Raw genomic sequence first — 11,994 nt, forward strand, 5'->3', positions numbered from 1 at the left:
GGGTGAGAGGAGAGGCTGAAGGGGTAAGGAGGGGTGAGGGGAGAGAGGGGGGATGAGGAGAGGGATTGGGAGAGAGGGAGTAAGGAGGGGGTAAGGAGAGGGAGGAGGAGGGGGTATATCTAGAGTCTACCGATATAGGTAGGATTTATTACTTGGTAGTATAACTATAGGAGAAGAGAAGAGAGGAGAAGAGAGGAAAGGGAAGGGAATGTAATGATATAGTATGGAATGGAGTAGCACATATGGTATGGCACGGAATGAATGGCACGTATGGCATGGTATGGCATATATGGCATATACTCCACCTATGCCTAAACCATACAACACAAACACAGCAGTTATAAGCACGGCAGTCATAAACATCATAAACACAAACACACACCCCCAACACAACCGCAACATACCACCCAGCACCTACCTCTCCTTCTCCTCCTCCTCCTTAAATGTCATGCTAATTTTTCACATACTAGCTAAGTAGGTAGGTAGGTAGGTAGGTAGGTACTAGGTAGGTAGATACTACGTACACACAAGCCCCTCCCCCCATCCCACTCTCCTCCAAAAACCTCTAAAGTACCCCAAATCTAATCCAGATCTGAAACCTTTGAAATCCCAAGTACCCTCCCCTAAGTAAAACTCAAGTCAGTATCCCAAATCCCAACTTGATCCCCCAGAACCTATAAAATCTAAAGGAATCTGGGACTTGTTGAATGCTATATTCCCAAAGGGGGGGCCCGTTGGGCGTTGTGTGTTTATTGTCTGTCTGGCTGGCTGTCTATCTGCATATGTCTGTGGTGTGTGGTGGGTTGTGTCTCGTCTTGTTATGGCGTGTCTTGTCCTGTTCATATATCGTATGTACTTGGTAGATGACTGGTTGCATAGATAGATGGATAGATACATGGATACATAGAAACCCATCTGCCCCTTCCCTCTTCCATTAACCTTACATAAATACACATGCACCAGATAGACGAACGACTGACAAAAAAAAGCCGACTTATTAAGAACTACTTATGCTAATGGTATATCTAGCTCGTATCGTCTCGTAACATGATGTGATGTGTGATGTGATGTGATAGTAGCCCCCGAAAAAAAAACACATCCCGAAAAACACCCATAAGCCGCATTTTCACAACGCCAGACAACGCCGTTTCGCAACTCACAATGGCTGACATACATACACACGCATGAACACACACACACACACACACACACACACACACACACACACACACACACACACACACCTATCCGTTCAAAAAACCCTCACAGTCCCCAGTTGCCTGCCCACCTGCCCACCTGCCCACTACCCCCTCCCAGGCGACCCCGGCGAGCGCCAAACCCACTGCCCATGCCCGCCCGTCTGCGTGAGCGTCGCATCCGGCACACTGCCAGAGCGCATGGTGCCCTCACCACCAAGCGTACTGCCCAGCTCATCGCTATACGGCGTCATTCCACCCGGACCATCGACGTCGCGTTCGACGGGGCGCAGGTGATGCTCGCTCATCAGATGGGCGGGATGCGTGCCGGGGTCGACAAAGGGGGTAGTTTTGCGGTCGAGATGGGTGTGGTGGGGCGAGTCGAGTTCGCTGGGCATGACGTACATGTTGCCGTCGGCGGCGGGGCTGGTGATGGTGGTGGTGTTGTTGGTGTTGTAGGGGTATGTGTGGACGGGGATGGCGGGGGTGTAGCGGGCAGGGTAGGTGGGGAGTTCGGGGGGCGTGGTGTTTGATGAGGATGTTTTGGTGGTGCGGGTGTGGGCGCGGTGGCGGAAGTACCAGATGAGGGCGATGATGATGAAGAGGGCGGCAGCGGAGCCGATGGAGGCGCCGACGATTGTGGCGGTGGATGGCGCGGAGGAGGAGTTGGGGAAGGGGAATGTGGTGGGGGGTATTGCGGTTGGGTTGGCGGAAGGTGTGATTTTGAGGGTGAAGTAGACTGGGAGGTCTTGGTTGGACCACGAGACTGGGGCGGTGAGTGTTGCGCCGCCGGTTGGGCTACGATGCAATTGTTAGCTTAGGGAATATGTGGTGATGACGAAAAAGGAGGTCAACGTACCCGCCACCTATCACTGCTGTAATATTGCTAGGGACCTGATATTCATCCAGCGATTCGTTGAATGGCGCCCATTCGATCCAGTCGTTTCCACCGCCCATTTTCAAGTTATGCGTCCCCCAAATGGTGGGAGCATCGCAGTAGTCCGACTCGTAGGGAAAGGTTCCGCCGATGATGATCATCTGCGCATTGTTGACCACATTGCAGCTCAGAGAATGATGCGGATGGCCCTCGCCAGGCTCCGCGCCCCACCATTTGATCCATCGAAAGGACGGTAGGCTGAGGACATGGACATCGTCAAACGAGGAGCCCGTCGGCGAGAGACCTCCATACATGTAAATATTGTACGAAGACCGGTCCGACGCCCAAGTCACCCCGGCACAGAACCGTCCCCGGCTTTCTGGCACATCACCCGTTGCGGTTTGAAGATACCATTTTTGGCTGAGGACGTCAAAGATGTGGATATCGGACATGTTGGCGCCAGTGATGGTGCCATTCTGGAAAGAGTCGAGGACGCCGCCGAAGTGGACGAGGAGGCCTGCATCCGAGGCTGGTAGGTACAGCATCGTGCCCTCAGCACGCCCAATGTCATCTGGTCCTGAGCTGTTGGTCCATCGGTTCTCATCGATGAGATACTTCAGCATCCGGCTGGACGCCTCTGGTGCTCTACTCCCCCAATCAGGCGTGGTAAGATTGTTCTGCCAACCACCAAACAAGTAGCCCTCGGAGCGGTCCTGGATTGTGGTTCCGGCCCCCCAAGCAAGTCTCTCGGGAACTCCAGGCAACGGACTATCCGGCGATGTCCAGCGGTCGGACGTGATATTGTACATCCATACCGACGATTCTTCCACCTGATCCGAGTCCGCAAACTCTCCGCCGAACTGGTAGAACGTCTGGTTGCCGGCGTCGCTCCAGAGAATACCGCCGGATACGATTGGCACGGTCGCATCCTTTGACAAGTCGTCCTTCAGCTGGGGCATGCCATTTTCAATGTCCGCCAAGTCATTGTACAACAGCCATTTGTCTGTATCCTAGTCAGTTTCCCGCTGTCGATGGCCACTTGATGACACACTTGTCTGGTTAGTCTTGGGACTGTCGCTATTCCAGACGACTTCACCACCTAGACGGATATCAGTAGGGTTCAAGCGCCGGGCGTCGACAACTGACCATCAATATATAGTCGTTGGCCGATGATGGTCGTCTGATGACCGAATCTAAAGGAAAGTGAGCGTTCGACTCATCTGATGGCCGCAAGAGCACGGATCTATGCACCTTCTACAGAAATCTCCCACAGGGTCCCGAGCCTGCTGTAACGAGTATTGCACCGCTGCGAGAGCGACGAGAGTATGGTACAGCAAGCGCGTCATGGCATCTATCTTGGTTCATCACCACTCCCATCCACGTTCGCATAGACCAGAGGTATGGTTGATGATTTCATCCAGACAAGGACGCGTATGTGGAGAAAGACAAAGTTGGGGATCGAGACTTGAGGACCAGCGGCGGAATTGTGCACGAGCTGACGTGGGGCTGAGCGTTGGTGCTGAGAGGGGCCTGGACGCGGACACGATCGTTCCCCGTCTGCGGCCATGGACTGGGCGCTGGCACGACTTTGTGCATGGATTTGATTCGGTAGACATTCCGAGTGTACGATATAGTGCGGGTATATACAGTCGGCTTCGTGGCTAGCTGGAGCATGTGCGACACAATAGTATCGTTAGATGATGCCGCACAACCCCTAGAAATTGCTGGACTATCTAACTAAGTCTTTGAGACGAGCGACGGCGGATCGTGTTAGGTTTGCAATAGCATCTCAGTAATTCAGGGATGGATGCGCTGAATGTCTGGCAATTTGTGGCGTGAGACAACGGTCTGGACAGACAGGACGCGATGCAATGCTCGCTCTACAGTACATCATTCGCAATGCCCTGACTGTATATTATCTCACAAAGTCTGAGGGCCGACTTGCTCCTTGGAGAGGATGTGGTCCAGGGGGTTCGTTAGTGTCGCTCGAGCCTCCAGGTTATCAAAGCTGAACGTAGTGCAGGGGGTTCTTGGGGCGGTGACAAGCTCGTATTGGCGACACCGTGTTCCCTGCACCACTCAAACTTCTCCCGGAACGCGTCGAGCTACATCATGGTCATCGTAACATCGGTTGGTGTTCTTGCTTGTCCTGATACTTGGATGGACTTTTAGAAATTGATATATTGCGATTGTAATTCAGTTGTGGAGAATCGTGATTCCGTCGTGGATGGGAAGCTGGAGGCCGGCAGGCTGAATTGCCGAGTTACATGAGGCGACACGAGGATACACGAAACGACAAGCATGGCATCCATCGTTCAATATTTTTTGAACGACATGCATGCCCATCCATGCTTCCCGTCTGCTAGGGGTCCTCGGTCGGGTCAGCTTCAAAGCTGGTGGCTGATTCGGCGCAACCAGAAAACATCGTTGGTTGGCCCTGGGCGCGTCGATGATGCATGACTCCTCGCTGTAGAGCATCATCAGGCATCTAGCAAATGCAGACATTTCCATTTCCATGATTGTCGCCCGTCTAATACAACTATCCAGTCATCAAACCAGGTTCAACTTGCGCTTCTGCGCACCACTGAAGTACTCATGTCCACACGAAAACGTGCCCAGTCGTTCATATGCCCCCGCCGTCCGTGGAGAGAGGGCGAGGACGAGACCAGATACGTACTCGTGAGAAGAGCTGACTAAATTCAGACACCAAACACCGACCCGATCGAATGGGCTGTAGACATCACTCGGCCCGCCCCGTGTAACGGTCTCATAGCTTTCGTCTGCTTCGCCTAGTCGCGCAGATACGACGAGTAGGGTATCAGGGGCCACTTTGATCGTCGTCAAAGAATTCTGCAGCTGTAAGGCATATTCAAATTCATGCTCGTGCGGGGCTGAAAGTGAACCTTCTATCAACTGCCCTTCTAACTGTATACAACCGAAAGATACTTCGCCGAATGGGTTCATTCCACGCATGGTACAAGACGCGGACACGATTCTGACATTCGAGATCAAGTCTTCATCTGCGCTATGCGTGTATCTGATCTGCGTGTCAACAGACGCCCAGGTGAAGCTTGGTGCACGATATGTCGATAGTCTGAGTGTGGAGACTGGCGCTGATAGACTCGAATCTGATGACCACAATAACCCCTGGGGAAGATTCGACTTCCAGAGCCCAGCGAGATAGTCCGAGTCTTTGGCGTTGATACACGAGCGGAAGTTCTGGGCGATTCCGGAAATGGCCGGAAGCTTGTCTGATGGAACAGTGAGTTTGCGCAAGGAGTACTGCGCTGTTATACGGTGCCAAACATCCCAAGCTTCACTCTTCGGCACTTTGGATAGCAAACCTGGGGTGGTGACACATCCTCTCCACGTCGACGTGCATTCACAACGGCACACTTTCCGGCATTCATAGACAAGCTCGGTTTCAGTATAGTGGAGGATGCGGGTACAGAGAAGGTGCTCTTGCAAGACCCAAGCTCGGGACATTAATGGGCCGTGAGGTCTTGCAGGTCGACTCTCACCCAGGTCAGGGTGGTGCCGGTCAAGTTTGCGGGCGCGTAGATACGTACACTTGCCCTGCGTATTCTTATACTCCAGCACGATCGGCTTTCTGCGCGGCGCAAATATCCTCTCATCGCTACTCTGTGGATGCACAGCAGATATAGTGATGTGTGCACAGCGATATATGTTCATCATGTTTGCAGATTCCGTTTCCCAATCATCGCGGCAATCTTGGATGATGCAGAGAGCATCTATCCACAGGAAGCCAATGCCTAACTTACGCGCGATGATGACTGCATCTTGGAACAGTGCCGGCATTGCACCAAAGTCAATATACTTCTTGCGTGCTGCCAGATTCGCCTTGGTAGTAGTGATGCTTGGCCCGCGTCCCCAACAATGGCTTAATGCCGCATATTTCAACCGATTGTATGGCAGCTCACACAGCTTGATTGGACTCTCTTTATCTTTACCGACGTAGAGTAAACGCGTTGGCTGTGCTGCAGGAGCCTCCTGGCAGACTGTGTGTTTACTTACACAGTCGTCAATGCATCGCTGCGCAAACGCGAAAGAAGCATCAGAATCGGGCGACAGTGGTATGCTGGCAGCAGAGCCTATGGACGGCCAAGGCGACCGGACACCTGTCGATTGTCAGCGACTTCTCGAGCACAAATCCAGAAGCCAGTCAGTACCAGGCGAAGTGTAGATCTCAATCTGTTGGTCCTCGTATCTGACATGACGAATCGATGCGCAGACAGGCACATTGAAGCCCAAATCCACGATGATTGGAGCTCTGACTGTCGACCAGTCAACGAAGAAGGCATCGAGTGCCTCCGCCAATACGCTACAGAATCTGCACCCGGCACGCGACTTTTTCAGCTGCAGTGCGTCGACAGGAAGGCTGAGACTGATTGTACGTCCCGACAAGGCTTCGGCGTCGTGCGAAGACGCTGCATGGCCTTTGGCATCGAGATTGTTACAGATCTTGCAGGACGAGCGACCTGTCTTCGGCCACGTACTCGAGCGCTTTGCGACCTGGTGTTTATTAGGCATAAGTACCCGTTTATCTTAGATGAACATCAACATAATGGTCTGACGTTGCAAAGTCAAGCTTGGAACCAAAGTTTGTCCTCGGGTAAGAGAGACTGAAGACAACTTCGGCCCCCGGTTATGGCCTGAGGCATAAAGCATTATTGTAGCTACAATGATTGCAACTCATACGTACACTGAGACACCTATGGAGCTCCAGTGAAGACCATGCCTCCGTTGGCGCAGAATACACTGCCCGTGGCCCACGCTGAATCTGGACTGACGATCATCCCAATAATCCCAGCAATTTCATGATCCCACCCTGGCCGAGTGCCAGCCTCTGCAAATTTCTTAGCATTATCCTCACCGTCCAGATCAGGACGCAGCGCCATCAAGGGCGTGTTATTGATCAGGTGGCCGAGAGTGCCTCCTATTTTCCCCGCCGCCGCTCCGTACATGTCTGTCGCAACCGGCCCCGGGTTGATGGAGTTGACCGTTGCACGTTCAGCAAGCTCACGAGACCAAGACCTCGTCATGGCATCCAGCGCAGCCTTCGTACCTCCATAGATTGACTGTGATGGCAAGCCAATAGAAGCTGACACGGAAGACAGATTCACAATCCTGCCAGACCGATCATGGGGCAAGTAAGGAATTGCAGCTTTGACCAGCAGTAGAGGACCCCTGACATTGACATTGTACTGGAAAGCAAAGTCTTCAGCCTGCTCTTCGGCGGTCAAGTCAGCCAAGGCATGATTGCTGCTCACTCCAGCGTTGTTGATGATGATATCAAGCTGAAACTTGCCCGATTTCGGGTGCGAGAAATGGTTTTTTGCCGTCTCGACCACGTGAGCTGGGCCCTTGATACTGCCCATATCGGCTTGAACGATTGTAGTCTGTATGCCATGGTCTGACTCGAGCTGCTTCGCGAGCTCTTCAATCTTTGCAGTGGACTTTTCGGATGTATAGTTCATGACGAGATTGGCACCGCGAGAAGCCAAAAGGCGGCATGTTGCAGCACCGATACCTGTAGAGACTTAGATGATGGTATCGTAGAATATCTGGCATAATAAAACTCGCCTCGCGAAGCACCCGTCACAATCGCAACTTTGCCATCCAGCACTCTTTGGCTGTTTGTCCCTCCTAGATTGGTGGACGCTGTTCTACCATAAGATGGTCGTTGAGCCATAACGATAGATAGTAAGTATATTTGTTATACCTGAGCAATACCCTTCAGTGTTGTTGTGTAACACAAGTTTGATCGTGTTGTGTAACTGTGAGTCCCCAGCTTTAGTGCATGTGGGGTCGCAGGGTTTACATACATACAAATAAGCCTCATGACTTCATAATGCAGCTTTAAGTGGGGTATGAAGAGTCTCCTCCATGGATGTAAAAGTACCTAGATAGAAGTGTCCCTAGCTATTTAGCTCGACCCACTAAAGTGTATCTCTCTAACGGTTCATTCTGGTTTTCGTCTGGTATTTCTCTGTCGTTGTGAGAAGAGGCCTTTCTGGGCTTATAGGCCGCTAACATCAAGTGAAATTATAACGCCACACAACGTAGCATGTTTCCCGGAATCTCCAATGAGTTTTTATTTGACTTAATGGACATCATTACTATTTCAGCAGTGTTGCTACGCCCATCCTATTAACCAACGCAGAGTGACTGTGGGAAGCTTCCCTCAGCCTGGAGGAAGCGTGCTTGCATCAACAATATCCTGAGCATCCTTCTCATCAATCTCTTCAGATCCGTACAAAGGTGAACGTGGGAGAGCCATCAGACCTAGGAAGTGTCAATCGCCATAGAAGATCAGATTACTATTTTGACTTACCAGTCCTAGCACTTTCCAAAATGCCAAACGGAGCAACCAGCTTCATGAAACTCTCGATTCTGCTGGGTTTTGCCGAAACTTCGACAATACAGTTGTTATTGCTGATGTCCAACACCTTTCCACCAAATTGGTGAGTCAGGTGAGTGATTGCTTCTAAATGCTCATGCTTGTGTCTCAGAGCTTCGCTCACGGCTAGCTTGCTCGGATGAAAGTCGCGTTCTGACTGGGCAAGACTATGTGCATTCCCCAGCTGCGAAGCGGATTCTGCATCGGCTTCCAGCTCCTCCGGTCCATTATCGGTCACCATCTCTCGATGATGAGCCAATAATTCTTCGAAATATTCCGGACCGAGAATCGATACCTTGGCCAAGAGCAACTCACGCTGAACGAGCGGAGCAGCTGTATAGTCCAGGACAGCCCAGACTGGGACAAGATCTTCTAGTTGACGGCGCGCCTGTTCAACGACGCCATCTTGTCCCTGAAGTACAATTGTCATTCGAGAGAGATCCTCAACCTCAGTGTTGCAAACAACCAGCGAGTCGATGTTGAAGCCGCGCGCAGCAAGAATGCCAGAAACACGAGAAAGCACACCGGGCTCATTTTGCACGAGACAGTTGAGCACATGTCGTTTCGGAGGAGCTGACGAAGGCAACGGGGTCTCGTAGAGAATCGAAGAAACAGCAGCAGGAGCCGACCATGACGATGGTGTATCTTGGGTGGGTAGAGGTGCGGTTCGGCGGTGAAGGGATTTGTATGCAAGGGCTTGTGTTGAGGAGTTTGACGAGTTTCGCACCTGCTGTGACTGAAGACAAGTAAGAGAATTGGTATTTGTAGAGGGTCGCAGTAGTTGTCTACTGTTAGGCAGAGCCAGTATAGCTCGCCGAGTTGCCATCGTGGATGTGTGTACAGCGCTGACCACAGAGATCGAGCTACTATCTGTTGAGTCGAGAGCAAAAAGCCGAGAACGTGAATCACATCCGAGCTTGGATTATGCGATGTCGGCGCTAGATATTCCGCTCCGCTGTGCCTTGGCAGTCCCCACTCGCCTTCATCACGCATAAAGGCGGGTCGGCATTCCGCCGGCCCTAGATACTCATCTAGCCTGGGCTTCTTTCACTGTTACCCGCAACTCGAAGATTCGGCTTCACGATCACGCGCCGTCGCTTGTCTTCGCCGATGTTGGTAGTGTGATACCCAAAGTCTTCTTCTATTCCTACTTCTATCAGTCACCATGGGCCGCTTCGACCAGACTGAGCGCAAACCGACGCGCGAACGCCGTTCGCGATCTCCATCCTCAAGGACCTCCGAACCCATTCGCGAACGCAGCCCAATCCAGCGAGAAGAGACTGATACACCCTCAAAAGAGCAACTGAAAGCTGATGCTGCAGCGAGAGCCAAGGCCGCTGCTGAGAGGATCAACGCGTCTCTTGCGGCAAAGAAAGCTATTCAAACAGTCGATGTCCCTCCAATCCGCTCAGTACGTACGTGATTCCTGTTCGTCTATCAGACTAACAAATGTGTTTTGCAGGCAAGCACCGAAGCTGCCAAAAAGTCATCTGGCGTTGCTGGCGTTAGCGACGAAATCTACACGCAAGATGGGGATTTCATCCGCGACATCGAGGTCAATGATTTACGAAATCGCTACACCTTGACCAAAGGCTCAACACAGAAAATGGTAAATAATTTTGTCATCTTGCACAACTGATCTTCAGGCAGTCCCTGTCACTCTCTGTCCCTTCAGTCACATTGACCCCACTTCAGGGCTTGTGGGAAGTATCTGTAATGTGTTTTACGCATGTGGGATCAGTCCAGAAGCTTACCACAGTGCTCATTTAGCCGCTCTTCTCGCGAGCTCATCCCCCAATTTTGCATCTGCTGACCGCATCTGTGTGACATCTAGATCAAAGAAGAAACTGGCGCCGGTACGCTACCACCTGACTACCATAGAATTGTTTGAGAGACAACCTTACTTATATGTGTCAAGATGTCACTACCCGCGGCGAATACTACCCGGATAAGACTTTAGCCACTGCTGCTGTAAGTGTCTTCTCACCCAAGGTCAAACAGAACAGAAAGCTAACATTATATAGTCTCCACCTTTGTATCTCCATATCACAAGCACGAGCAAGGAGGGTCTTGAGCAGGCTGTCGCTAAGATTAATGAATTGATGCAGCAGGAACTACCTAACCTGGTTGATGAGCGTAGATTTCGCCGTCGTGAGCCTGAGCAATTTGAGCGAGATGAACTGGGTCGAGTCTGTCTCCTTGCCTCAAGCGAGATTGAACAACATGCTAATATATTGACCCAGCGCAAATGGCCGGAGGAGCGCATTCCCATCGATCTAGAGCCGATCCCAGGCTTCAATCTCCGAGCCCAGGTTGTCGGTCATGGGGGAGCATATGTGAAACATATCCAGCAAGAGACTCGATGCCGTGTTCAAATCAAGGGTCAGAATTCTGGCTTCATGGAGCCAAACACCGGAAGAGAAAGTGACGAGCCCATGTATCTTCATGTTGCGTAAGTGCAGGTTTGGACGTCATGCTTGTCCGTTACTGATTCTCATAGTGGCCCGGATCCGAACGAGGTCAAGCGCGCAAGAGGTCTCTGTGAAGATCTCCTAGCAAGTGTCAAATCGCAATACGAATCTTTCAAGGAGCGTGGCGGCGCTCGCGGACGTTACGGTGACCGGGAATCGAATGGAGGCGGCCGGGGTGGATACGGGGGTGGTGGACGTGAGTATGGTGGTGGCCGTGACTCTGGCGATCACTATGGATACGGCTCGCAACAGTCTCCGACTGGCCAAGGTGACCCCAACAGCCAAACCGCCACCCCCTCGTCGGCAAATGCAGACTATGCAGCCCAATACGCCCAGTACTACCAACAGTATCAGCAGTACGCCCAAAATGGTCAGGATCCGTACGCTGCTTACGGGGGCTATGCGAATTACATGGCTATGTATCAGCAGTACTATGCCCAGCAAGCAGGTCAAGACCAGAGTGGTGGTACCCCAACCCAGGCAACTTCACAAGCGCCTCCACCTCCTCCTTCGAACGATGCGCCGCCTCCACCTCCTCCGTCCGGATCTGATGCTCCCCCGCCACCGCCTCCTGGTGTACCGTCTGGTTACAACAACGTAGGAGTGTTTAAGGCTCTCCGTGTCTGCTTGCTAATTGATAATAGGTTCCACCACCCCCTGGGCTATAAATGCGTACGGAAAAGCTCCACATGCTGACATTGTGCTGTTGTCTCTGATACCTCTCACAGGTGCTAGAGTCTTGCTGAATCTGGGAAGAAAGGTCAGATATCTCTCCAATCAGTATATGTGGGATCCATACGGCAGCATTTCATATTGCATTGGCGTCGAGATTGTGTTTAGAATATGGGCTATGAACCTGAAGCCCGGTTGTTGCTAGCTCAGAGCGTAATCAAATAATCCTGTGTCAGGTAGACTCTAACAATGAAGAAACATCTGATACTCCAAATTTTTGACAAGATATCTGTGTTGTGATGCAAGCGGTTTTGAGCTGCACGGGCCTGGCCAATCGGAGGGCTTCTAATTACCTCC

General features: G+C 51.7%; 6 protein-coding genes across 6 annotated transcripts in view; 2 read left to right on the plus strand and 4 right to left on the minus strand.

Annotated features, from left to right (window-relative positions):
• EJ05DRAFT_536940 (uncharacterized protein) overlaps nt 1-351 on the plus strand; it is a 2,889-nt gene extending 2,538 nt beyond the window's left edge. Inside the window, exon 2 of the mRNA XM_033749349.1 lies at nt 160-351. Coding sequence (XP_033602126.1) covers nt 160-222 — 63 coding nt within the window. The 3' untranslated portion in view covers nt 223-351. The remainder of the gene's footprint in view (nt 1-159) is intronic.
• Nucleotides 352-1,303: 952 nt separating this feature from the next.
• EJ05DRAFT_484605 (uncharacterized protein) lies at nt 1,304-3,419 on the minus strand (the record flags this gene model as incomplete). The annotated part of the gene is made up of 5 exons (XM_033745354.1): nt 1,304-1,994; nt 2,056-3,076; nt 3,125-3,172; nt 3,220-3,266; nt 3,325-3,419. The coding sequence occupies 5 exons, from the start codon at nt 3,417-3,419 to the stop codon at nt 1,304-1,306; spliced, it is 1,902 nt and encodes a 633-aa protein (XP_033602127.1).
• A 1,204-nt stretch (nt 3,420-4,623) lies between these two features.
• EJ05DRAFT_498882 (HET-domain-containing protein) lies at nt 4,624-6,624 on the minus strand (the record flags this gene model as incomplete). The annotated part of the gene is made up of 2 exons (XM_033746745.1): nt 4,624-6,212; nt 6,264-6,624. The coding sequence occupies 2 exons, from the start codon at nt 6,622-6,624 to the stop codon at nt 4,624-4,626; spliced, it is 1,950 nt and encodes a 649-aa protein (XP_033602128.1).
• Nucleotides 6,625-6,806: 182 nt separating this feature from the next.
• EJ05DRAFT_498883 (short chain dehydrogenase) lies at nt 6,807-7,786 on the minus strand (the record flags this gene model as incomplete). The annotated part of the gene is made up of 2 exons (XM_033746746.1): nt 6,807-7,624; nt 7,690-7,786. 2 exons carry the CDS (start codon nt 7,784-7,786, stop codon nt 6,807-6,809), a joined length of 915 nt encoding a protein of 304 aa, XP_033602129.1.
• Nucleotides 7,787-8,167: 381 nt separating this feature from the next.
• Nucleotides 8,168-9,394, minus strand: EJ05DRAFT_450754 (putative mitochondrial acetolactate synthase small subunit). The gene is made up of 2 exons (XM_033742375.1): nt 8,429-9,394; nt 8,168-8,379 (listed from the first exon to the last, which is right to left on the minus strand). The coding sequence occupies exons 1-2, from the start codon at nt 9,318-9,320 to the stop codon at nt 8,279-8,281; spliced, it is 993 nt and encodes a 330-aa protein (XP_033602130.1). The 5' UTR covers nt 9,321-9,394; the 3' UTR covers nt 8,168-8,278.
• A 96-nt stretch (nt 9,395-9,490) lies between these two features.
• On the plus strand, nt 9,491-11,909 carry EJ05DRAFT_474748 (uncharacterized protein). Its single transcript, XM_033743667.1, has 8 exons — nt 9,491-9,905; nt 9,957-10,103; nt 10,329-10,350; nt 10,413-10,465; nt 10,519-10,683; nt 10,738-10,946; nt 10,995-11,562; nt 11,610-11,909. The coding sequence occupies exons 1-8, from the start codon at nt 9,660-9,662 to the stop codon at nt 11,631-11,633; spliced, it is 1,434 nt and encodes a 477-aa protein (XP_033602131.1). The 5' UTR covers nt 9,491-9,659; the 3' UTR covers nt 11,634-11,909.
• Nucleotides 11,910-11,994: the final 85 nt, after the last annotated feature.

This window comes from Pseudovirgaria hyperparasitica (genome assembly GCF_010093815.1).
Source record: "Pseudovirgaria hyperparasitica strain CBS 121739 unplaced genomic scaffold EJ05scaffold_5, whole genome shotgun sequence".
NCBI classification, from domain to species: domain Eukaryota; kingdom Fungi; phylum Ascomycota; class Dothideomycetes; order Acrospermales; family Acrospermaceae; genus Pseudovirgaria; species Pseudovirgaria hyperparasitica.

Coding starts and splice junctions, on each gene's coding strand:
- EJ05DRAFT_474748 (XM_033743667.1), top strand. CDS start 9,660: ATGGGCCGCTTCGACCAGACTGAGCGCAAACCGACGCGCGAACGCCGT. Junction 10,684..10,737: donor AGCGAGATGAACTGGGTCGA/GTCTGTCTCCTT, acceptor ATATTGACCCAG/CGCAAATGGCCGGAGGAGCG. Junction 10,947..10,994: donor CCCATGTATCTTCATGTTGC/GTAAGTGCAGGT, acceptor TGATTCTCATAG/TGGCCCGGATCCGAACGAGG.
- EJ05DRAFT_450754 (XM_033742375.1), bottom strand. CDS start 9,320: ATGGCAACTCGGCGAGCTATACTGGCTCTGCCTAACAGTAGACAACTA. Junction 8,380..8,428: donor TTTGGAAAGTGCTAGGACTG/GTAAGTCAAAAT, acceptor GACACTTCCTAG/GTCTGATGGCTCTCCCACGT.